The sequence below is a fragment of the Grammomys surdaster genome, unplaced genomic scaffold (genome assembly GCF_004785775.1).
Source record: "Grammomys surdaster isolate TR1022 unplaced genomic scaffold, NIH_TR_1.0 67, whole genome shotgun sequence".
Classification (NCBI taxonomy): Eukaryota; Metazoa; Chordata; class Mammalia; order Rodentia; family Muridae; genus Grammomys; species Grammomys surdaster.
The window spans coordinates 20,849,767-20,875,762 of NW_021604569.1; the positions used below are offsets into that span (position 1 = coordinate 20,849,767).

At 47.5% G+C, this 25,996-nt stretch overlaps 2 protein-coding genes across 2 annotated transcripts in view; one reads left to right on the forward strand and one right to left on the reverse strand.

The window, feature by feature from the left end:
* The first annotated feature begins 3,475 nt into the window (after nucleotides 1-3,475).
* LOC114629019 lies at nucleotides 3,476-8,912 on the forward strand. Its single transcript, XM_028777006.1, has 4 exons — nucleotides 3,476-3,526; nucleotides 5,474-5,896; nucleotides 7,192-7,395; nucleotides 8,604-8,912. The coding sequence occupies exons 1-3, from the start codon at nucleotides 3,509-3,511 to the stop codon at nucleotides 7,357-7,359; spliced, it is 609 nt and encodes a 202-aa protein (XP_028632839.1). The 5' UTR covers nucleotides 3,476-3,508; the 3' UTR covers nucleotides 7,360-7,395; nucleotides 8,604-8,912.
* A 4,241-nt stretch (nucleotides 8,913-13,153) lies between these two features.
* Adcy1 (adenylate cyclase 1) overlaps nucleotides 13,154-25,996 on the reverse strand; it is a 113,518-nt gene continuing 100,675 nt past the window's right edge. The window contains exons 19-20 of the mRNA XM_028777494.1: nucleotides 24,440-24,564; nucleotides 13,154-22,249 (exon numbers count right to left, since the gene is read on the reverse strand). Coding sequence (XP_028633327.1) covers nucleotides 21,947-22,249; nucleotides 24,440-24,564 — 428 coding nt within the window. The 3' untranslated portion in view covers nucleotides 13,154-21,946. The remainder of the gene's footprint in view (nucleotides 22,250-24,439; nucleotides 24,565-25,996) is intronic.

The following is a 25,996-nucleotide window of genomic DNA, read 5'->3' on the forward strand; positions in this document are numbered from 1 at the left end:
GCTCCTCTGTAAATTCAGTGTCATGGAAGAAAGGTATGAGGGAAAGTCTTCTCATGGCAATCCCAGTCTGCACTCCAGAGGGAGCTGTGGGAAAGGCCATACTCAGCATCTCACTCAGTAATTCTTCACACCTCTGCCTTTTTATTTTGACAACTTCTACAATGCCGTTGAATGTCACATATGAAGAACTCATCTCTGACAGTTTTATTAGCACCAGAAGAAGGGGGTCATACAGGAGCAGCAGTCTGCATTTTCACCTCAGATTTCCTCACCCAGTGTTGTATAACCAAGGCTGTAAGGAGATGAGGGGATGCTTGGCAAACTGGTCGCTGACTAACTGTGAGCCCATAGCCCATCATAGCCCATAGCCCATAGTCCATAGCCCATAGCCATAGCCCAGAGCCCAGAGCCATAGCCCAGAGCCATAGCCCAGAGCCCAGAGCCCAGAGCCCAGAGCCCAGAGACCAGAGCCCAGAGCCATAGCCCAGAGCCCAGAGCCCAGAGCCCAGAGCCCCCTAGGCTGCCTGCAGGTTCCCTCAGCTGCCATGGGCAGAAGTGTGGAGCCTGAGATGATGAAAGCCCAGGAGATCTTCCATCATCACACACTGCTCCCAGTCCTGCCCTCATGCAGGGCACTGCTTACCCACAGGCAGCTCCAGAGTTAGGCAATCTGAGCTCTGGAAAATGATACAAGAGTCAAGGGCAAAGGGGAGCTTTGAAAGGTGGAAAAGTGCCGCAACCCAGTGGAAACCTCAGAAGGGAGGTTGTTTTGAACCTGAGGAAAAACACAAAAGGATGTTCTGCCCACAGTCCATGATCAACATGGGAATGATGTAAGTCCATGTAAAGGCCTGGCCTGCTGCCCTATCGCCTGGGCAGATGAAAGGCACCGCTCTACAGACTAAGAAACGGGGGAGGATGGATAGTTCACGCCTTCGCTCCCTAAGCATGTGATCAGCCTGGGCTCTAACAGAGCAAGAGGAACAGGCCAGGACCAGTGTCCAGGGACCTTGTCAAAAGACTTCAGCTTCAATCTCAACATTGACAGCAAAGTCAACCCCCTCCCCAGTGTATTTGAGGGGTGTGTTGAGATTAGTTTGAGAGGGCAGATATTGTCAGGCACAAGAAAAGTATACAAACGTTATCATTCCTCATCCTTTTCCTGGGGCAGACACCCCTGCTTGCTCACATCTGTAATGTATGGAGATCTAGACAGTATAAAACTACCAAGAGCTGAATATCAAGGCCAAACCCCAAAGCCTGACTTCTGGGGAGATGTCTGTCTGTCACTCTGTTTTAAGACGAGTTTAACAAGGGTTCTGACACATGTACACATTCGGAAACAACAGCTCACAAAGCCCTCTGATCCCAAACACACTCAAAACACCCCTGTAGGGGAGGGGGAAGTGGAGCGGGGAGGGGTAATGACTGCACTTGGTAAGAAAAACCATCCAACAATGGCTCTAGCTGGACATTGAGAGGAGATGGCGTGCCCGCCCAGGATGAGGATCCTATAGTGTGTTCTTGTCTATATCAAATGGGCCTGAGAGGAAGTGAATTCTAAAAGTGTATAACAGAGACTCGGAGAGTGATAAGGAAGGACAGAGGACAGGCCCTGAGAAAGAAAAGGAGAAGCATGCAGAGCTATTTGGTTCTAGTTTCAAACACATCATAGTTTTTATCTTTTTGAGGTGTTGTGTGGCTTCAACTTTCTCGATATTGAAAATAGCTAGAACCATGTGTGTATCCCAAGAGAATCCAGGGCATTTTATCCCTTCCAGGCAGTGGGTGCCAAGGTCAGGATCGGTTTTAACCCCATCAGCCATTGACGAAATTATAGATGGCTGGTCCCTGAGCATGTTTGTCATATTGACTACTTTTTAAAAGTATATATTTCAATTCTGTTTAAACCATATCAAAGGATTCTACTATAGTGTTATTCAATATGTTAATTGCATTTTTAAGAAAGAAACCATGGGCCCAGAGATTAAAAGACTGTTAAAGTTGGGATATGAGGGTCCTTTCACAGCCTGGTGTGTTAAGCCTTGTGCTTGATTGAGAACTCTGAGGTGGGATCTAGGCTGGGTCCTTAACATCTGTATGACCGTGAACATGTTACTTGATATTCTTCAATTTCTCCCTTAGTTTCTCCCTTGGTTAGTATATGTATATGTATATGTATATGTATATGTATATGTATATGTATATGTATATGTATATGTATATGTATATGTATATGTATCAACCTTTGTGGTAGAAAATTATTAAACCCTTAAAGGACATCCTCACCTTCCGGAAAACAGGGTAGCTTCAGTAGGTAGGCTGGGTCAGTATTTTCTTTCCAGGAGATCTCAGAGAAAGTCACCACATCTTCTCATCCCCTGAGAGACTGCAGGCCCCACCCTGGGTGGCCTGCACAGGTGGGCTTCTTTTACCTCCGACTTCCGTCTTCTGGTCTCCCCAGGCACCTCCAGTTCCACCATGCTAGTGTGCTTGACTATTTTGACCCACTTCTTACATCCATGTGAAGTCCCTCTGACTGAAGATGTTAGCTGGAGAGATCAAGACACAGCTATCTCTGAAGACCAGTTCTGGGGCCACGTGTCACACTAGACACAAGTGTCATATCGTTTGCCTCATCCTTACCCTGGGTACATTTAAATCTGTGAATTGGGCCCACTGGCACATACCTGTAGTCTCAACTCCTCGGGGGACTGGAGGCAAGAAGTTCCCTTGAAGAGTTTGAGGTGAGTCTGGGAAGCAGTAAAACCATACTATGCCTTCTGCTCACCCCAGGCGCTAAGGCTGGACTGTGCCGAGCCTTACTAGTGCGCTTCCCTATCTTGAAGACTCACTTCTTACTCCTATGCACAGTCCCACTCGTGAATGTCATGGTGGCTTTGGAAGCTCAGTGCTGGTGCAGGCTGGGATTGACTCAGCTGCCATTCTCCGTGATACTCATGACCTGGTGCAGAGGCCACAGGGTGGCTCCACCCAGTGTCATTTTCTGGGAATCCTTAGAAATTCGATTATGAGAGCCACCCAGATCAGCTTAATTGGGCATTTAGCTGGCCCAGTGCTCTGGGCTCTGATGACTCAAATCTGAGAAGCACCGAAGGGAAGGGTAGAAATCCTTTGCCACTGACATATTTGAGATTCTAGCACTTCCGGTGGCTCTCATCTTGTCTGAATGTGGTCTTTGGTCTTTATTAGGTTAGATGACCAGACAGCCTTTCGTCTTGTAAGAATTCGGAGGTATTCTAAGGGAATGCGAAGGTGTGTGGAGAAGTCGGCCAGGTGAAAGCCCTCAGCGGGAGGCGAATGCTCCCGTGGCCTTGCGCCCATGTGGTCATCAGGTGTGCTCACAGGTGTGCTCACAGGTGTGCCCACATGCACCTGTGCAGGCCTGAGAGGAAACTCTCACCAGCAGCGGTCTCTCTACGCACTCTGATTCCAAGGGCTAGGCGCTGTGACTGCCCGAGAACGTCCATTTCAGAAGAAAGACAAGATGGAGTCAGACACAGAGGTAGGCATTGAGGGGTGCTGCTGGGAGTAAGATGGTGGAAAGTATGGCGTGTGACAGGAGATGTCCTGGAGATTGTTCTCAGGCTGCCTGCCAGTTAGGCCCCACAGTTAGAATTCCTATCTGTGAGAAGCTGCTGTGGACCCTGGGTGTGCTCTATGTTAGACAGGGCATAGCCCCACGTCCTAACCTCGAACCCCCATGCCACACACTCTCGTCATCTCTGGAATACTCCTTGTTAGTTCTTCTTAGCTAGAGCCAGACCATAGTCTTCCCATCCTGGTGCTGAGAACTCAGGAACACTTCCTGCCTCTAAGGAACAGAAGCCCCTCTGGGTTCCTACTGATGGTTAGTATTGTTCATGGACAGCAATGAACAACTGTGTTCAGCCTCAAGAAGTGTCAAAGTCATTTTCTTTTTAAAAAATTATATATAATACATAAATAAATTACAGTATAAATTATATAGTATATAAATAAATTACATATACATATGACATCTACTTCCTTATATTCCAGGTCCTCTCACCCCCTGAGTGACAGTGGCTTCCTGAATAGTCCAGGGATGTCAGTACCTGTAGCGGATACTGTTACTCTCATTACAAAAACATTAAGTGCAAGAAATTGCCTCATAAACGTGGAATAAGGCAAAATAGGCAGGTTGGCACTGCTGTCAAAGCAACCTCGGTTGGAGCACAATCTCACTGCTTGCAGGAGTTTGTCTAAATCCCCGAGAAAAACAGAAAACACAAAACAACAGAGTGCTAATTGCTGTCAGGTCATTTCTCACCAAGTGTGTCAAAGGGCACAGAGGTAGGCATGCCCTATGGTGAACACAAGTGTGTTTAATTTCAGGTGATCAATTCCAGGGTCCTCTTCAGGTGCCAGCATCTGACTGATGCTCAAATTCCTTATATAAAATGTTGTAGTGTTTATGCACAACCTAGGCACACCTCGCTTCCTCATATTCTGGCATTAAAAGGCATAGAAATTGCTGTGTTAGGTTTGGAATAGTAAGAAAACCCATGCATGTTTACGTGCATGTTGCTACTTTGAAAATTACCTAAATTGGACGGGTTTTTTCTGGATTATTTTCTCCCTGCACTAAGTTAAATCCACCGGTGCAGGGCCTAAAGATATGAAGGCTGGGGCACCCCTCATTAGTGTCTAAAAAAAGGGTGTGCATGCAGGAGTATCTTTGGTCAAATCTGGGGTTTATGTTGGAAGAGAAATTTGGAGTTGATGTATTATAACCAAATACAGCATGCCCCATGTACCTCCAGCAAGCAGCTACAGCAGTGATTCCCAACCTAATTCTGTGACTCTGTAAGACCGCTCACGCTGTGGTGACATCCCACCCTCCAACCATAAAGTTATTTTCGTTGCTACTTCAAAACTGTAATTTTGCTACTGTTATGAATTGTAGTGTAAATATCTGTGCTTTCTGATGGTCTTAGACGACCCCTGTGAAAGAGCCTTTCCACTGCCTCCCCCAAAGGGGTCATGACCTTTAGGTTGAGAACCACTGAGCTAGAGCCACCAGCCTAATTGCCTTCCCCTGTTCATCAATTTACCAAAAAGGGTTATCTTTTTATGCTGAGATTTCTGTGTTAAGATTATTTCATTGATAACATTTAGTTATCCTCCTCCCCCTGGGGAAGGCAGTTTGCTAGAACATTCTCTGTGCTTCAACCCTATCCTTGAGACCCATCTTTGACTGTTGCTCACTGAGCTGTCATTAACCATCAACGCAGGGGTGGGTGGAAGTGCCCCATCATGCCTGTGGTTTGAGTCTCCAGCAACAGGTGCAGACCCTCAGTGCTCAGTGTTCCCGTCTCTAGGGTCACTGGGTATGTGTGTCTGAGTCGTTGTGTCTGGATGAGAATGTTCTATGTCTCCATGAATGGTATTCCAACTGTCTAGAGCCCAGATTTATGTGTTTTATCTCCAGATTCCTGAGTTCAGCTCCTCTCTAATGATAATGAGGCCAGACTGGAAGAAGCCTGCCGTTCACAGCACTACACAGGAGATGGCTATGGGCTGGAGCCCAAGACCCCAGGGAAGGAATTTCCAAAGCCACTGGTCCTTGATATCTGAAGGCTCCCCCGAGCTGTCAGGGTTCAGCCCCACAGTCACCTTCAGAAAAAGGCTTTCAACTGTTCAGGATTTAGAGAATTCCAGTGAGCAGGAGGAGCCCCATTCAGACCATTTAGCTGCAGAGGAAGAACCACGCATGTCAACCTCATTGAACAAGGAGCAGCATCAAAAGACAGAGGCTCTGCAGGCAATGAGCTGGCCAAGGAACTCAGGGATGCCTGGAATTTCAGACGTCACCTGCCGGAAGAGACGAGACCCAAAGAAGCGGGCAGCTGCAGTAGGTCTCCTGCTCCCAACCCAGCCCTGTCCCCAGGGAGCTCCATGTCCCTATATGTTTCCCAGCTATTATATGGGGGACATTTGCCTTCCGTTATCCAGTTCCACTGACACCAAGTATGGAGGTGTGCATAAAATACCCACCTCTGTATATGAGGTCACAAGGCCTTCTAGCTTTTCTGACACTCAGTGCTCAGCTGTCTCAAGATAGCTTTGCTCAGAAGGAATGCTGTGAGTACTGTTGCCTGTAGACACCATGACTCCCCAGCCCTGGGCTCTGTAACCCTAGTCCTCAGTGCAAGCCCTGGCTCTTCCTTGTCCCAGGTCTCTAGCTCACAGGCATCGAGGTACCAACTGTCCTTAGCACTGAGGGGTCAATAGAGAAATTGTTGACAAGAATTGTCCCATTTGTCACCTCACTACATAGGTTCTCCCAAAGCATCATCTGTGTTCTCTACTGCAGTTTTACCTGTCCCTAGACACAGCAGGATGTTGCTAGAATCTGGGAAAGTCCTATATCGGGGCCTGGCTGAGCAGTCCCGATCCCTTACCTGGCCACAGTATGGAATAGAGATAGGTCACTCTCACACAGGGAAAGCATAAGCCACACCTGACCCCCACCTGTCTCTGAGGTGCTTCTGCCTCTCATGATGCCAGGGATATGCTTTACCAGAGCCCTAAAGGTCAGATGAGTACCAGAAAGCATCCTGGCAGGAGCAGTGGCCAAAATAGACAGAGCATGTACCTTTAGGCCAGATGTGGTGAACATCTGTAACTCCAGCCCAGGGAGGCAGAGGCAGGAGGTAAGTCTGAGACCATCTCAAACAACAAAAACATGCTATCTGCCCAGTTTCCAGTTCCTGTCAACAAACCCCAATTCCAAACCCTCATACCTATTAACCGACCACTGGAAGAAAACGAGGGCCTCATAGGGAGGCTAAGGTGGAATTTTCTTCCTGGTCATTTCTCCCCTGTATTCCCCCTGAGAATACTAACCTCTAGGGTAGCAGAGGTCAGTACAGCCAGTCCCTTTCTTGGCAAATTTTATTCTCTCACTCTGAAAAGCCTCAAGGGCTGACCCTTCCTGAGACTGAGAAAACCCGAGTCTGGGTGCCACCCTTTCCCCACACTTGGAGTAACACACAGAAGATACACAAACCCTATGGGTTCAACTGGTATCTTAGACATGGACGTGGGTCCCAGGCCTGCTGGGAATTTTTATCCCCAAGTGCATTGTGCACATTGGTTACCCATAGCGACAGTGATTCTGCAGCTAGCTGTCTTTCTTCTACACAGATGCAACGGTTGCAGCAATGGGAGGCCAAGATGCTTCAGGAAATTGAGGAGGCAGTTCATCATGAGCTTACCATCCAAGAGGAGGTCCTTAGCACTGAGCTCCTGGACCAAGTCCAGGGGCCACTTAGAGTCAGTGTAGATCCCCAGGACCCTGGTGCCTTGGCATGACTTAACTGTCTACACCACACACTCCAACTGACCCAGGTGAGTACGGTGGGGGCAGACCTTGTTATCCAAACAGTATAAGGTAAGGGAAGACTTGCCTATGCCTGGGTGGGAGTGGAGTACATCAAGGAACAGTGGCAATTTGAAAGAGAATGGGATTCTTTGTGTTCTGTAACTTGAAAAGGGCCTAATTGAGCCCTGTGCACTCTATTGCCTGGCTTTGACCTCAGGGATAATCTTTCTGCTCCTCTGACCCTTGTTTTCCTTATCTGAAAAATGACAAAAACATATCAGGTGCAATACAAAACATATGGGCACAGGGACTGTTGGCCCAGCTCCCTCTGCCCTGGGGAAATCATGTGCACTGGGGACCCCTGATTCCCTGGGCCAAGCTCACTCAGGCCATCAGTGAATCAGAACCAGGAGAAAATGGGCTTCAGAGTTCTGAAATACTAGGCCAAGTGCAAGTGTGGTTTGACTGGGACTTCTGAGCATCTCCACAATGGAGAGGACAGACAGATGGAGAGGAAGGTCAACTTCTAGGTGGGATTAGGTCTGGAGATGGAGAGAGGACTGGTGTGAGCTCCTTGAAGACAGGAGAAACTGGGAAAGAGTACAGTTTAGGGTTTGGGTTTTAGTCCCCTTGGGAATGGATTGGATTGATTTCCCACTCATCTTCAGGGCAGCATGACAGAAAGTTCTGATTTCTAGACACTTGGAAAGCTGTGGTTGCTGCCCAAGGCTGTTCTATGGGTGGGAAGAGGGAATGGAGGTCCTGAAGTAGGCTGGGTAGCTACTTACCCTCTCCATGTTCTCCCCATATTTCCTCTCCCTGTCTCTTTGTATCCCAACCCAAAATGGTGGATGCACCCCAGATGGTGTAAGGAAGGAGACCTGAGATGGAGCTGCCCCTAACACCAGACTGCTTCCAAGTATTCTCAGGCCGGCCTCTTTGTGCAGGCATGTTATGGCCACTAAGTACAGAGATCAGTTTTATTATTAGAAACGTTTGTTGTTTCCTTGATGAAAACGAGACAGATGATTATGTTGCCAGTGCAGTCCATTTCACTTCCCACCTGTCCTGTCCACAGTGAGTCAGCAGGTGGCTGCAGATAAAAGGTGCTACTGAGAAATCAAAAGGGGAAGGCCAAGAGAAAAGAATAGGGCATAAGAGAGTCTGGGAATGTATGAGGTCCAGAGCTACCTGTTTGGAGCCACAGGTAATGGGTCTCATTTTCTGCTTTCAGGAGCGGGCCAGCAGCTATGACTGAATGGGAACGTCAGCTTCTACACAGTGGTCTAGGTGGTGATTTACTTTATATTTAAACATCTGCATGTTTTACAAGCTCCATCCTATTAAAATAATCCTCTATTTTCATTTGTTTAATTATCTGGTTATAAAATCAGCCTTGTGAAAGTGTCAGAGCTTTATTAATTTTTCAAATAAGACAGAGTACTATTTTTAAAACCTGATTAGAGCTGTGTAACATGGAGATGAATGCATCAGAGAAAAGTTCTTCCAATCTTCATTATTAAAAATAAACTCTTTTCATGAGAACTATTTCCAAAGTTTATGCTTGAATGCAAATCAACTCAAATGTAGAGCCAAGAGAATTCTATTTCCACCTCACTTTTCAGAGACTGAAATTCAAACACAGAATGAGTACAGGGAAGCGATTTGAGGTAATATATTCTTGAAAGAACTGTAGGCCCAGAGGAAAGGCTTAGGCCTTCCTGGACACTTTCATTGTGCTTTCTGGGTTATTGTGTATTTGCCCAGTTAGAGCATGCTTTACTCATAGGCACTCCAACTGGAGTGATTAAAATATTATTCTTTGGGCTAGCAAGATGGCTCAATGTGGGGTAAGGGTGCTTGCTGCCAAGTCTGAAAACCTGAGTTTAATCCCTGGAGTCTATACAGTGGAAGGAGAGAATTGGCTCCTCCTACAAGTTGTCCTCCAACCTGATACACCTGCTCACGCTCTCACTATAAACAAACGATGGAAAGTTATTTAAAACATGCCATTCAGGAGGACACCTCACCAGTAAGGCCATGTAGATAATCCACACTCTGTTTGCAACAAGACTGGTGATCAAGTTAATGCGAGGTCCCCTTTGGACTCTAACATGTTCTGGGTTGCAATCAGCAACAGAGCAGGAGGCCTGGGCATCCCCAGACTGAGACATGCAAAGCTGCTGCTGGCTCAGGCTGTTTTTCCAATAGAATGATCCCTAAGTTAACAATTCTGTGATAATTTATGAGTAATGGTCCTTGGGGATGACGCCAACCATGGTTGCTTAGCGATAAACACAGATTATTTGAGGCTGCAAGACCATGTTTTACAGAACAGCAGTCCTAATACCTACAAGTCAAATAGAAGGTATTCTGCTACCCTGCCCAGTTCCAACTCAAAGTGCCCTCCATCTCCCAGAGGTTCCCCCTCCCCCAGCCATCTAATTTTTTATAATCGAACTTCTCTCCACATAGTGCCATCATACTGGCACCCATTTCACATGGAATATGGTTAGAGAAGTAATTGCTAATCCTATGACATGCCTGTCTTGGGTTTGAGTCCTCACATGAAGAGACATCTCCTTTGTTCTAATCAATCACGGATTGGTGAGTGCTTCCTGCTGCCTCCATCACTTCCTATGGCTGAATGATAAGTGAACTTCAGCACAATGGCTCACAAGCACACCCCTTTATCATGCCCCTGCTCTGGAAGTTCAGCTAGAGTTCTCGCTGGGATCTTGTAAGATGAGATTGAAGTGACTTCTTACCTGGAATTGCTGGGTAGAAATGTACCTCCAGGTTTGTTCACATTAGCTGATTCCATTCCTCATGTTACCAATAACTGGTTGGGCTCTTTCTATTGTGGGTAGGCCAGGGAAAGTACCTCTGACAGGGACAGGCCACCAACCAGCTCCAAGCCAAAGCCTGTTGCTCCAGACTCTAGAAGTCAGAGACCATTTCCATGCACTGGGTTACTGGCTTGTTGCTAGGGCTGTCACCTGCAGCCATAGCTACCTATGGCAGCAGGAATGCCTGTTGGTGTCACCACTTTCAAACAGGACTTGGAGGCTGAGACCCTCAGGCAGACAGAAGGAAGTATTAGAACTCTGAGCTCCGTGGGTAGCCTGAAGACAGACTTGCTTTTGGGGGCTGTTTTCGAGATACCTGGGGCATCAGGGAAGATTCTAACAACATAGAATTGGGTCCTCAAAGTCTGAGAAAATTAAAACTTTAAAAAGATGTGCTATTTTAAAAACCACCAACATGAACATTGAAGGTGATTTAATCTTAGTCCCTGCTTCAGAGCCCCAGGGAAAGTGAGTCTTCCTAATCTGTAATTTTAAGTCTGAGGTTTTCTTCAGTTGCTAGCAGCCAGAAGGGATCCACTTTGTTTTAAGATGCTGACCCTCTTCACATCCCTGTCACACAGCTAGCTAACCCTCTGAGCCATTAATGGCTGACAAAACCCACCAGCCTGCAGATCTCTCTGGTCTATTTGTCTGCCACCAGTCAGAGACATGGGAGGTCCATGTTTCAGACCATAACTCCCAGCACAGTTAGGAGTGACATCTTACTTACAAGTGGTGAGGATGGAATCTTGGTGGAGGGAAGTCTTAGAATTTTTTCTACCACAGTGTCTGCCCTGTTGTTCATCATTACCAACAGCACAATAAAAGCCTTGAAGTGGACATAACTAGGATTGTAGGATACCTGGGCATTGCTAGAATCCTGGGGTGGTTTTACCATACTAAAAGAATTAGTGCCCTGTGGTCCCTGTGACATTTTACCAAGTAATTCTACATTTGCTCCCTGTGAGTAAGTGTAGAAATGTGACATCATCACAGATTTGCTAGAAGTACATTTCGTTTTCTCTCTATAAAACATCATTTTGGTGAGGATGGATGTGGCATTAGGTATTGCTCTCAATTTGTGTTTCCAATGGTTCTACTGATGACCACGTTTCTGCTAGGTTGTATTTCTTAATCCCAGACTTTCCATAGTTTTGTATATGCCCTTTGTTTTTTTAATCTATTAGAATATTCATCCCATATCTTTTTTTTAAAAAAATGCTTTTACTAGGACATGAGTTTATTTGACATTAAAGAGGTAGTCTTTATTTAAAAGAGGAAGACTATACATCTTATGTGTTATTTAATATGTGACATTTGCTGTTAGTTCAATTAGGACTATACTTCAGGTGTCTGCCCAGACTCCAAACACATGTTGCTGTGAAGGTACTTACATGGACTGCTATTTGTAAAAGTCGTAAGAGTAAAGCAGGTGAACAACCACAGCAAGGAAGGCCTCATGCAGTCAGTCACCCAGTCTGCACAGCTTCACATGTGTCAGCCTCAGTCACATGAGCCAGTTCCTCAAACTAAGTTTAGTTTTCCCACTTCTCCCTGATATCAGAGTACAGACACACATACACACACCACATACACACATACCACATACACACACCACACATACACACATGCCACATACACACACACCACGTACACACCACATACACACATACCACATACACACATACCACATACACACACCACACATACATGCCACATACACACATACCACGTACACACCACATACACACATACCACATACATACAACACACATACACACATGCCACATACACACCACACATACATGGACACCACATACACACCACATATATATCACATACATACCCCATATACACCACATACACACATACCATATATACATACACCCCACACATACACATACACATACACACACATACACACCACACACACACCACACATACATACCACACACACACACCCCACACACATACACACCCCACACACACCCCACACACATACACACCACATATACACCACACACACATACATATACACACCACATACACTCTCATACATACGCACACCGAACACATACACTATACATACATACACCACACACACATACACACCACACACCACATACACACACACACATATACCACACATACATACACTCCTCACCCCTACACACACATACACATGCACAACACACTCATACATACACACCACACACACCTCCCTTCCCTCCCTCCCCCTCTTGCTCTTTCTTCTCTCTCTCTCTCTCTCTCTCTCTCTCTCTCTCTCTCTCTCTCTCTCTCTCTCTCTCTTTCTCTCTCTCTCTCTCTGGAGAACTTTTAAAACAGCAAAGGCAGAACAACTTGAAAGAAATGCCTCGTGACTGTGGACGTGATCCCTCGCCATTCTGCTATCCTGGGTTGGGTTAATATTTTTCAGCTTTTCAAAGGAACCTGTCACCAGTTTATTTCTGTGCTCAGGTGACCGTTTTATCTTTAAGAGGGTGCACTGAGAGCTGGGACTATAGCATAGGACCAGCATGCTTACCCAGCTCGTACAGAGGTGATTGGAGACATCACAGAAGTAAAATGAAAACCTTATCATGAGTCCTCAGCTACAGGAGCTTCTGGAAGATCAGAGAAATGATCTTACTGACAAGACACCCAGACTAAGAAGTACGGAGAATCCAGACTAACATTTAAATGTTGTCTGAATAAGAGAGATATCTCAACTGGGGAATTCACAGAAGCCCAGGACTAAAATCCAGGGTAAAAAACAGCGAAGGAGTGGTGGTGTAAAAATGAACACAGCTTATGTCACTCTGGGGTCATGTGGCATGTGACATTTTGAATAATAACTCCCCACCCCATGAAAAGAGTCACAAATGACTTCGGAATGTGCATACCACCATTTGTCTTTCAGTGAAAATGGCCAGAGTTTAGTCAAGCAGTTTTTCTCCTTTATTTTTGTTAAATAAGACCCCAGAGAGTATAGTGCAAACACTCAGTAGAAAAGTTGCAGTTAAGAAATGTACATTCACATTAACATTTCAGTTCATCCACTTTTTAAATAAAAATAAGACAAATTATTCAATTACTCATCTCGATTTAACAATCTTGAAAAAGACTGGAAGGTGCTCTACAGAGTTGACATAAAAATAGACCCGTATTGATTATACAAATCTATTGTGAGAGGTTACCCAGTGATATTGAGTTATTGTGAATATAATCATCGAGTTCTCATAGCTACGGACGCATCTGGTAAGTTTATCGTGTGGGATAAAATGCCCTCTTTGTCCATGCACCCTCCATCCCACTAAGGGACTCAAAGCTTTCTTGATAAACACAGGACACAGGTGCTTACATGCCTTTTTTTTTTAATTTTTTTTTTAAGTAAGGAACTCCAGAAGTGGGCTTTGGGCTTACTTTAAATCAAGATGGAATTACTGCTAAGACATGATCATAATGATATTTCCATTTGTGCAAATTGGAGAGCAATCAGCTTAAGTGGGAGCACGGTGGGAAAGAGGAGCATGGCAGGGAAAGGGAGACACTGGACGGTAAGTGCTGGAGCCTCACTGGCTCCACAAAACCTGGAATTGGCCGAGGGCAATGCTGTGCTCCCAATGAGCGGTAGAGGTGACTTGGGGACAAGCTCAAGCCCATCCATTCTTTTGTGCATGCTACATAATGTCAAATTCAAACTAAGGTGCACACAGTTAGGAATTTCATGGCATGCAATTCCATAGTGCAAATGGCTTGCATATATTCAATTTTAACAGGGGTGAAGGCAACAGAGCAGGCCCCTCCTCCCCAGGCGTGTGTGCTCCTGGTAGCCAGTTGTGCCCACACTGCCAGTGCTGTATGCAAGAGATGCTGGGGGCTTCCTTGGGCTCCCCACAGCATGGGAGCGGTCCCCTGAGACTTGTGCTTCATGTGCCTGGGGTCTGGGGCTGAGTGGAAGTTGCTGGTGGGAGGTGAGAAACAAGTTCTGGCTGCTGTCAGGCCCACTTCCCGATGCAGTGCCATGGAGCAGGGGGCACCACCCCCAGGCAGATCTAGTGGCCTGCAAATGTTCTTGCAGGCAATCCTACAAGTTTATGAAGTCTAAGAGATTTCTGGGGTCAGTCTCTGATAGCATCTCCGCTGAAATGCTAATTCTCAGCAAGCGGCTGGAAATGTTTGGAAACCAATGCATGTGAAGTGGATGTTACCGGGCATCAGCAGGAACCAACGCCTGGAAAGCATGTGGGGCTCCTGTAATGGAGAGGCGGCCATACTTCTTTCCATGCACCATTGTCCCTCCCTTGCTTTCTCTGCACTCCTGGAGAACTCTCTCTAAACTCCCCCTGACTCCCTGGGAAGGCTGCCTGCCGGAAGCATGGGATAGAAAGGTTGTAGAGCATTGAAGGTGAGAGCTGTAACTGGAGCCAGGCTGGCTGGGCAGTGTGGGTGGGGCTCTACAGGAGTGCCATAGCTCTGTCACTGTTGGATGTCAGGCCTTTCAGAAAAGATCGATTTAAGAAGATGCCACTTAACAATGTGAGTTTGTGTTTCAAAAAGTTTGAGACTGTCAAGGACACTATAAAGCTGAAGCCAGGGGCTCTAATTTTTTGCCAGGTGTCTCTAACTTTGGAGGAATGAAGCAGATCGGAAAGGAACCAAATGGCTCTAATTTAGCAACAAGAAGCCAAGAATTACAGAACCAAACAGCACTTGGCTACATGCTCCAAATATGGGGTTCAAGCAAGCCTTGCCCACAAGGGGCCAGCATCCGTGAGGTGTCCTGCACCACACTGGGTAAGCACTGGTGTATAGACAATAGCATCAGCAGCAACCCATTTCTTACAGATTTCACTTAGCTTAGCAGAAACCTTAACTGCAACAGAAAACATGCAGGTTGGCCAGATCAGATGAAGAGTTGAAGCCTGGCGGCCTCTCTCTCTGCCTTGCATTCTCAGGACAATGTGTATTGAGTATTAGCAAATCACTTCCTCCACAGGCTGGTCATGGACAAGGAGCCCACAGAAGGGGCCCAGGAATTACAAAACTAAATGGAAGTACTAGTAATGAATGTTTGATCAATTTACCCCCATAACAAAGGCCCCCAAAGGTGTTTTTACTAAATGGGGCTATAATGATTGAACTCCCTTGTCTGGGTGTGAACTGAGCTGGTTTAGCAACATGCTGAAGAAAACTCAGTACAGTCATTAGATTTTAAATGACCAACACTTCTCAGAACAGAGGATGTGGCATGATGGTGGACAGTTTTCTGAATTTTAAGACTTTTTTTTTCCCCAGCCACTTTTGAAGCACAACCCAAGATAGCCTCCTGAGTCTTGTTCTTCCCACTGTATACCCAGATAGGCAACAGCTGACACACCAGGTGGAAAGTGTGGCCTCCACGTCAGCTCCTCGACCTTCGAGGGCAGGGGAGGACTAATGTACCTGAGATTGATGCCATTTTGCTGCCCTCTAAGAGTTTGGATGGGCGCTCACCAGGCGTGTGGAGTTGCCACATACTCTGCACAGTATTCAGCATACACCCAAACCATCAACCCAACAAAACAAAAGAAAAAGGAGCAACAGTCTCTCGATGTACTCAGACCAGAATGATGCTATATAGAGGTCTTTTTGCAAAAGACACTTGGCAGTAGGCTTAGTGGCTCAGGGACATGTGCCCATTTCCCCCCCACCCTCCCTGGAGTGTGGGGGGACTGGCAGATGCTGCCTCAGTTTATGTGATATTAAGTGTTCCAAATGACAGCTCACTATATTCAAATTTAATTTTTTCCTTCAGTGAGAAATCTTAATCCCAAGCAGAATAATTTTATGTTGTATTAGACATGCATACACATGTATACACACATGCACACAAGCACATGTTGATTGAATTAAGTATGGCCTCTTGTGGAATATTTTGGTTTTTGAAGCTACTAAACAGATCTGGTATGTGTGGAACAGAATAGATTAAAATAGTAAGAAAACTTAAAATTCCAAATGTCTTAGTCATTATATAATGACATGTTGATTGGGTAATTGTTTAGTGACAGGATGTGGCACTTGCAGTTAGATTTTTAAGTGTTTATGGAATGGACCACAGAGTGACAGAGCTCATCTCCTATTTTTGGACCTGTGTTTACAAGGAATGAACTCACAGGGCAAGGCCAGGGATCCTACATACATTCTAAAGTGCCCGCTGAATTCTTGGAGGTAAGGAAGACCCTACAGGGTGCCAACACCTGCCTTGCCTGACTCAGTGTGTCTGTGTAAAGTTGTGCTCATAGTGTACCAGACCCTGTGTAACAGCCACTAGAACCTAACACATCCTCCTTTCCTCCAGCCCACAGAGCATCACAGATGACCTCCTGACAGGAAGAACCCCTTGCACAGCCATCATCAGCCAGCAGCAGGACCAGGCCACTCCAGGTCATCCAATGTGAAATGACACTCTCCAGAATTCTCCTACCACTGAACAGCAGGAGCCTTCCTGGATATCCCCTTCAGAACTGTGCCCATTCTTCCCTTTAGGAGGGAATCCTCTGGCCAGACCACACACCTTCTGCCTTCCCCTAGGAAGACTCCTGAGATCTAGGCCTGTGCCTCTGGATCCACACAGGTCTTGGTCCATGTGGTACTGGTTGACCATATAGGCACCAGGAGTTGCTTAGGGTCAAAGAGCCTCCATTTCTACCACATTCATTGTGTCTGCTGGGAACACATCAACACGTTTTCTCTCTGGTGTCAAAGAGCTCAGAATGATTTATGTGTTAAGATAGTTACCTAGGTGCCTTCAGTTCCTGGATTGAGGCCCTTTCTGCCTGAGATAAGAAGGTTAGCTTCCCATCCCCAGGCCAGCTGAGGGCAGCGCCAATTTTGCCTTCTGAACTCTGACTCCAGTGACATCTCCAAGCAGATCCCTGAATCGAAGTCCATCCCAAGCAACTCTTCTAAGCCCCAGCCTAAGGACCCAGGAATACAAACTGATTCTAATAATATTCCGTATGGAAGTGTGTGTGTGTGTGTGTGTGTGTGTGTGTGTGTGTGTGTGTGTGCAAGCGTGTATGCATACACACTTTTAACCATCAACCTACTGCCAAGCCTTTAGTTGTAAATGGAAATGAGCTATTGGTTCAGGCCTGCTATAGAAACATTCAAAGCCAAGCACAGCCAAAGAAGCAAGATCGTCAAGGGCCCGTATAATATCCGAGCTGCCAGACTTGCTCTTTATTAGTTTTACCAAGCCAAAACTCACTCTTTAAAAGTTGAAGCCATTAAAAAGCATGAGCAAGTCAGTTTCTGGCGGCTACGTATGTAGAGCCATGTAAGGATGTAAAACACGAGCATCCCTTTGGCAGCATGGCACTGACGGGTGCACAGGGTATGTGGAAATGCTCTTTCCCTGCCACTATTATATGAAGGGTACACATTTGCTCTATAACAACTCTCCCCCACCCCCAATGTCCACTGACTGAAGCTCTGTACAGGCTGTGAATAAAATCCCTGGGATCTGAAGAGTCCTCAAACTTACCTTGCTGAGGGCAGTGGTGTCTGGGAGAATGTAGAGAAACCTTCCCCAATTCCACAATCAAAATGGGTTCCCTCTTACTCAGCCCATTAAAGCAAGTCATTTGCACAGTGTGTACAGGTTGCTGTTAGGACAGTGGTACAAGAGTCCTTCAACTCACACGTAAATACAACGTGAAAGCTACTCATATCTGCCAGCCGAGTCCACGGCCTGAATCCTCTGTTAGCCATTTCTAGCTCTTTCCTGTTATACCCTCAGGGATCTCCCTCTCCCACCAGGATGGCACTGTGGAAGATGGGATGGGCTACAATGAATATGCCACAAGTGCCTGGTTGCAACATTGAAACAAACCATTTCTACCCTCAGTCACACGAAACATCACAATTCAAGGATTGGTACAGATATAGGATCGGATGGCTACCCTCACCTTATTCCTTAGTGAACAATAGTGGGGCCCAGGACTCGTGGCTGGCTCAGTCTGCTCAGCTCTGTCTGGGGGTAGGAGTGTACCAATCCTGGCTCTCAGAACCAAGAAGCTAGAGCTAGGCCTTCTGGGAGGGATGGAGGCCTGGATGTCATAGCAATCTCAAATGCATGGGTAGTGTCTTAAATATCAATCTGCTTGGGCCAGACTTGTCTCTACAGTATTAGGTTATGGTTATTGCTTCTATGACAGAAGGGGTCCGGAAGCCCTGGTGGCTTTGGAGTCTGAGAAACAACTGGATTGCTGCATGTGTGGGGACATACACCTGTAGGTACAGACACCCCAGGAGTGGACTGTCCCGGGTTGGCACAGCCCATGGAAGCATTTGGAAGCATTCTGGGGCTGTGTTCTATTCTACAGTGTCAGGCACGGGAGGCATGCTAGGGTTGGGAAGGGAACACAACAGGGTCATTTCCCAAGGGCCACAGCATTACAAGCAGGGGCTGAAGTGGGTACCAGGCTTTTCCTCATTTTTGGTACAAGTGAACGAGCACCTGTAACTGGTGCACTATTTACAGAGCATCTTAAAATAAATAATTTGGAGAGAATCCTACCTAAATGGCTCTAACATTTGTACATGAATATTGTACAAGATTAAAAATAAATAAGGCAATATAATACATTTTTATCACAAGTAAAAAGAAAGTTGTTTATCACCAAACCCCAAGGAACATTATGGCTGCACGTGTGGTTCCTGACCTCACAGGAAGTGGGCGGGTTTGGAATTGCTGATGATGGAGATGTCACCCCTGAAGAAGAGACCCGGCCAAGGCTCCTGTGTGGTATACTTCAGAACAGTTCTGTGCCCAGAGAAGGCAATGTCATCCTATAAGGTTGCTTTCTCTCATTCTGACCACACCTTGGGTGGCTCTGCTCATGCACCCATATGGTCTCTCTCAGTTTTACACACTCACATGTGATTGCAGTGTTATAGACCCAGGATGCCTCTGCTCAGAGTCCTATAGGTCAGATCCAGGGGTCACTGGCTGGCCTCCTCCCTGACGGCTCTGATGGTCTGCCTGCTGCCTGCTCAGGCTGTGGCCAATTTCAGCTCCTTGTGGTTGTGGGTGTGATATCCTGGCTTCTTTGCTGGCTGGAGCTGTGCTGTCCTCCTAAGTCTCTCCAATGTGTTTCATGTCCTCATCTTCAAGTCAGCAACAAAGACTCAGTCCTGGGTACACGTCATACCTTTCCCAGCCTGGCCATCTTTCTGTCTACTTCTGATGGGCTATATGTCTGCACTAACCCCATTGGTGCAGTCTAGAATCCTTTCTCAATCCTTCAGGCCTACCTACCCTAAGTCCCCTTGTGAAGGTCCTTGACTGTGGCAAAGGACAAACACACAGGACCTGGGGCTGTCCCATGGGCATCTTTGAGAAACACTCCTCTGTCCCTAACCTGGACACCCAGAGAGGCACTAGCTCTAGGGGCCCAGAAGACACTCTGAGGAACCTCAGGCTGTGTGAGAGGTTCTCTACCTTCCTAAATGGCCTTGAAGGCCAGGTACAGCACCGCAGCCCTCAGAGCCAGGGCCACCATGTACTCACTTGCTCTGGATGCTCCTGTCTGAGCTGACTGCTTCAAGTCTGGTTAAGACAGACAGACAAGGTGAGAAATTCCTAGTGCAGAAGAGTCCCATGAGGAAAAGCCATTTGTCCCAAAGATACGAAAACATAGGGGTGGGCAGGAGGCAGGAGCCACCGAGAATGAGTACTTGCAAGCCCTAGCCAGGTTCTGGCTCAGATAAATCTGCCTCTTCTCAGAGTCCCCCAACAGCCTGAATCTTTCTTATAAATACAATCTTTGATGGTCTTCAGGGCCATGGGAGAAACCAAAAGCATCTCCTGGAGGCAGCAATCTCCCAACACTATTATACCAAAATACCAAGCCACAGGAACCAGACACGCCCACCGGAGGATGATGAAGATACCTGCTGTCCAACCCTGAAGGCTGCAGTGGAGTACTGAGGTCTGGCCCTGGCTCTGGGTTCTAGCCACAGTGGGGTGACAGAAAGGCAGCAAACAATGGCCCTACCACGCTGATATCATTAGAAAGGCAACAAAGCAGGGTGGGCATAGGTCAGAGTTCCTCTGCAGAAGGTGCTAGAAGATGTCCTTACCAACAACCACAAGCTCCAGCCCAATCCATAGAGAATGTGCAATCTACACAGCTGCCCCACCGACACTCTAGGACACCTGTGGTACAGTCTCAGAGACTTGGAGACTTTGCATGCAGCCTCCAGCTCTCCCTTGCTGGAAGTTTTCTTCCTACCCACAGGTGACCTGAGTCTAGCTAGCCTCAGCTGAATGTCCCAGGATAGGCACTGGCTGACCTGGAAAATTACCCAGGCACCAACATAGCCACACACTTGAACCAGAGCTGAGTCCAGGAACACCACATATGCACCCTGCAGACTAGGCTTTGCTCTGCCCTATTCTAAGAAGACAGGACCCTCAGAAGGGGGCAAGCCCTTGGGGAGCCATGAGGAAATGGGCCTCCATAGACGTGATCAGACAGGGCTTATGCCCACCTGCCCTGTTTCAAGCTGCCTCCCTTCCTGTGAGCAAAGCTGAATTTCTCCAGAAGCCAGGCTTCATCCCGCTATTTCCAGCCAGTTGCTTCCTGCCAGCTCCTCCAGAATCCTGTCCCCAACAGGATTTCATCACAGCTGCAGTCACTGGGAAGCACAGGTGGGAGGCCCCAGGTGTCTGTCAACAGGGTCACTCTTTCCCTTCACTCTGGAGCAGGGATACCACATCTAGACTCACACCACCAAGAGGAGGGCTGGTTATGCCAAGGAGATGATGTCTTCCAGCAAGGAGAGCGCTCATGGGAGTAGTGGGTCAATCGCTCTTAGCATAAATGAAGGCTTGATTCTTGTTAAACTTACAGTGTACAAGATACCACAGAGAAGACAAGGCAGCACACACCCCTCCTTCTGAATGTGCAGCGATGGCATAGGAAGAGGAGGGCCCACTGTCACAGCAGTCAGAAAACAGCAGCCAGGTGGGGTTGGAAGAGAATGCACGGGCCAGGAGAACAGAGTGGGGCTGCAGAGCCTCCCGAGGATTCCAGAAGACCTGCCTCTGGCTGTTAGCAAAGGCCTACTCTTGAGGAAAGCCACCAACCCCACTCTTCATGCAGTAAGGGGTGTCTTTTCAATTCTTCCTATACTGCCCTGACCAAGACCTGACCAGCTCTTTGCTATGCCCATGGTATGAACAGCTCAACTTTTATGGCCCTGCCCAGCGGGGCCAACTTCCCAGTCTGGTACTCATACTTGAAACTGCTACCCAGGGATGGAGTTACCCATAAGCCAGGGCCTACCAGGTCTAGAGCCACCCATAAGCCACAGCTTACCAGGGTTGGAGCCACCCATAAGCCAGTTGACTTGGGGTTCAGTCATGGTGGGCTCCTCTGCCAGCTGGACCTCCATAGCTTTTGCCATGACCATGGAAGATATTCCCAAGGTCCCACCACCAATGCCAACACTAGCCAGGCATAACCAGGTCATTAGGAAGAGACAGAGCTCAGTATGCCCCAAGGGGTGGCTTGGGCACATCTTCCATTGGCCTCAGGCCACACTTAGACAATGCTTCTTCTCCAGCCTAGCCACTTGGCAACTGCTCCTCTGGCTGGTCCTGGCTAGAGCCATGGTGGCTGGTGTCACCCAGGAGCATTCTTGCCTTGCATGCATCTCCAGTGGCCCATGGGCTGCACTAAGCTTCCTTCCCTGCTGCTGTGGATGACAGGTACTGGCTAGTGGGGGCTGGAGGGAGCCCTGGTCTGACTGGGGGTCCGGCTGCAGGACCCAGTGGGGGCCGTCTGGCCTGGCCTCCACCTCTCCCATAAGGACACATCCTTCGCTCCAAGCGAAAGGTCCTGCCGTGGGCGCTGTTTCCATCAGTCCTGCCTTCTAGAAAGTACGTTAGCATCTCTCCCTTGCCCTTGACACTGACTTTGCCTCTGCACACAAACTGGTATGAGCACCTCTTCAGCAGCCGGTGGACTTCCTCGGTCACCTGCCAGGGGAAAGAAGCCAGCATTACTCTTAGCCATGGATAATGAGGGGAGTAGGAGCTCCCTAATGACCTTTGATCCTGCACCTCTCTTCCCATCCCAGCTGCCCAATCCTGGCAGCATTTGGACAAAGCTACTTCATATCTGGGCAAGGGGGACAGCTGGGGCTAGGGACCCAGCAGGGCTTAGGTGAGCCATTGTGACTGCTTTTCGCACCAGTCAGGGCTGTGTGGGACTAGCCGAAGTGTTAAAGATAGATGGGCAGGCTCTCTGGATCAGGGCTCTAGCTACTTCAGCAAGGTAGAGTCTGGTGCTGGGAATGGCACCCTTAGTTTCTGGGATTGGGGAACAGCTACTGGATGGAGCCTTTGGTAGGAGGTCACAAGCACACAGAAGACAAAGAAGGATAGAAGGAAATGGGAATCTCTTGGCTGCTCTTTTCTCAGCAGACCAGTAAGTATCCTGGCTCCGCAAATCTCTGCCTCCCCACACTAGAGAGAAGAGGAAACGTGAAATATCCCCGATCTATGGCATAGTCCTAAGCCAGCAGGGGAGGGCTCTACACCTCCTTGTCTCCTGGCTTCGGCTCTCCCCACATTTTATGTCCAAACTGTGAAATTGTCTCCAGCTACCTTCATCCACTCTGGCAGAGCTAGGGAGGGTGGCCCTCCACATGGAATTGAGCACCAGTGTGAAGATGTCAAATATGAGTCGTTTTAATCAAATACTAGAAAGCATGTGCTTAGGACAAAGAATTTAAATCTTCTTGTCCCTCCACCATGCCAGACTTTTATGGAAATGTTTTCATGCTCGAACCCAAAACTGTGAGCAAAAATCAAAAATAAACCTTTCACTACAGCAACAAAAGCAGTGGGGTGGGCGAGAGGTGGGGAGCCCTCCTTGGGTATCTCTAGTCTGGGGAAGGCTGCAGGGGAGTGTAAGCATCTTCTCCATGGTGGCACAGTACTGCACATCCTATACATGAGTGCAGCAGTAGCTGCCCCACTATGTGAATGCCCAGGGCGTGAAGCTGTGCCTGTACAAAGATGCTGCAACCTGTGTATCCTGTACCACAGTAAAAGAGATCCAGGGAAGAAAATAAAACATCATCGATGGAAAACTGCAGAGCTGCTGAGGGACCCTGGAACACATGCTTGCACCTCACAGTGCTGCCGAGTGTGGAGATTTCATGGTGAGTTGGAGGCTCAGTGCTCAGTGAAATGAAACTTCACAGTGACCATGATGTCAGAAAACCTGTCTGGGGCAGTGGCCTAGCCACAGCAGGAGTCCTCTCGGGTGGTCCGTGTTCCCTGATCTGATGCTACAGGTCCTGAACCCAGGGGAAATGCACCAGAATAATAAAGATGTTGCTCCAAAACCCTGGAAGGCTGCAGTTTTCTGGTGGGTGGCAGGATGCCAGGAAACCCTTCATAAGCTCCATTCAACCTACAGAGCTACATCTAAATGGCAGGTCTAATGTTATTCTAGGGAAAATACTAGAAGGTAGACCTTTCCCGACACTGATGAAGACCAGAAGCCACCTTCCAGTGGCTCCTAGAACGTGTCCTAGCCACCAAGTCTTGCCCTATTTGAGTGAAGCTTCTCAGAGGCGGTGGGTGTGTCTATCATCCTATTCTTCAAACACATGAGCACATCTCTTCCTCCTGGGCTTCTGTGATGGCTAGATAATGGTCATGGTTTTTGTTTCTTTCTTTTTTGCTTTGAGACTGTGTCTCCCTACATATCTTTGCCTGTCCCAGAACTCACTCTGTAGACCAGGCTGTCCTCAACTTCACAGAGATCTGCCTTCCTCTGCCTCCCAAGTGTTGGGATTAAAGGTGTATGCCACCAAGCCAAGATGGGATCATGGTTTTGAAACAAGGGAGTACACCAAGAAGCCAGGCTGCCAGGCCACGTAGTGACCACTGAATCCCTGTGATTCTTGAGTTTACATCTGCTCACTCAGGAGTGGCCCCAATGATGCATGGAAGAATCAAAAAACAAAAGCAACCTGCCAGGCTTAGCAGTTTGTCTAGGTCCCCAGCCGACACCAAGATACTCTGCTTGGTCTGTCTTACCACTGATTGGCCACAGACCCAGGCTCACCTAAGATTCCTGATGCCTCACCTGATACCTCAGTTTCCTCATCTGAGGAATGTGTACCTGTGTCTTTTCATTTCTGAATGATTTACCTGAATTCTTCCCTGGACCCCAGTGCTATCCATCCGACTGGCCACATTGACTGTGTTTCCCCAGATGTCGTACTGGGGCCTTCGAGCACCGATCACTCCAGCAACCACGGGGCCAACGTTGATGCCTGGAAAACAGCCACAGCGTAGCCTGTGGGCAGCTGGAAACCTAAGACTGAGCAGCCAGTTGGTCCTGGTAACAGGCATTGCCTTTCTGAGCCTTGGTTTGAGGGCCACATAGAATCAGGCTCCATTCTAAAGGAATCCCCAGCCTAACACAGGTGGCAAGCAGTCTAATCCAGTACAGGGTTTCCCAGGTAGGCAGTGGGCAAGCCCCTCAGCATTGCAGCGTTGCCCACCATACCTGCAGTACCACTGGCCTTCAGAGAAATTCCTAACCCTAAGGAAAAGCTTCAGGTCCTATTCATGCAGGAGAAACTTGAAGTAGTAAAATTGATGCACACACACACACACACACACACACACACACACACACACACACACTTGCTTAGAAGGCAAGTAGGATACTAAATAACCAGGCTTGTTAGAAACTGGAGGAAGGAAATTTTTGTGCCATAACTGAAGTTTAGAGCTACTGAGAAAGTTTCTGCTATAGACTGTTCGCCAAGATTGACCTCTCCCTAGGCTCCATACCCAGAACAAGGGGAGACAACTCTGGCTTAAACCCAGCCATTAGGCTCATCCACACATCAAAAAACGTGCCTCTAAGGGCAGCTCAGAGTTACAGAGCCAGGGATAACAACCACCACTGAGTCCTGGTCTGCCATTAAATCCCCTGTGCTCCTATCAGAAAAAGCAAGGATGAGCCAGAGTAACTGTTTGAAAACACTGGTGTACTTAAGAAATAATTCTGGCAGTATGTTTGCTGTCTAAATTTCCCATTTGCCCAAGTGGCCAGACTTGCCAGAGTCCTGTTTCTGTTTAAATTGTTCAAAGTGTAACCTGGGGCCGGAATCTAGAAGAGATTTAAGGATAACAGCATATATGGAATATGTAGCCTAGGGTCTGTGTAAGTCAGCAAAAAATCTATTCATTAGTGGCTCCTCTGTGGGCATCAGCCAGAGCCAGACACATGTTAGCATTAAAACACTTTCTCCTCATCATCCCTGAGTGTGTGCAGTAGATTCTTACTAAGGGACATATTTCTAAATCACTGTCACTTTGGCCCTTGCGCAGGAGACACCAGGAAGTCTGGCTCTACAGCCTTTATGCCCACAGTGTACCTCACCTCTCTGACCCCTAAAGTAGTAGCTTCTTAGATTTTCTTTGACATAGCACTGAAGCTACATTGCTCAGAGTGTGGGTCCTGGCACCAAGAACATATTCAAATGCACAGAAGGGAAGACACGAAGTCTATCTCCTTCCACAGGTCAGGGTCCAGTGGACCTCAAGGACCTGCACAGCTCTACAGCATCCCGTCTGGTCCAGGCACACTCAAGTCTGAGTTAGTGAGAACTTTGACTAGAGCAGTGAAGGAGGAGTCTACTGTACCTGAGCTTTATAACGAATCCTCACTCCTAAGTCCCCTTTGGAAGCAGC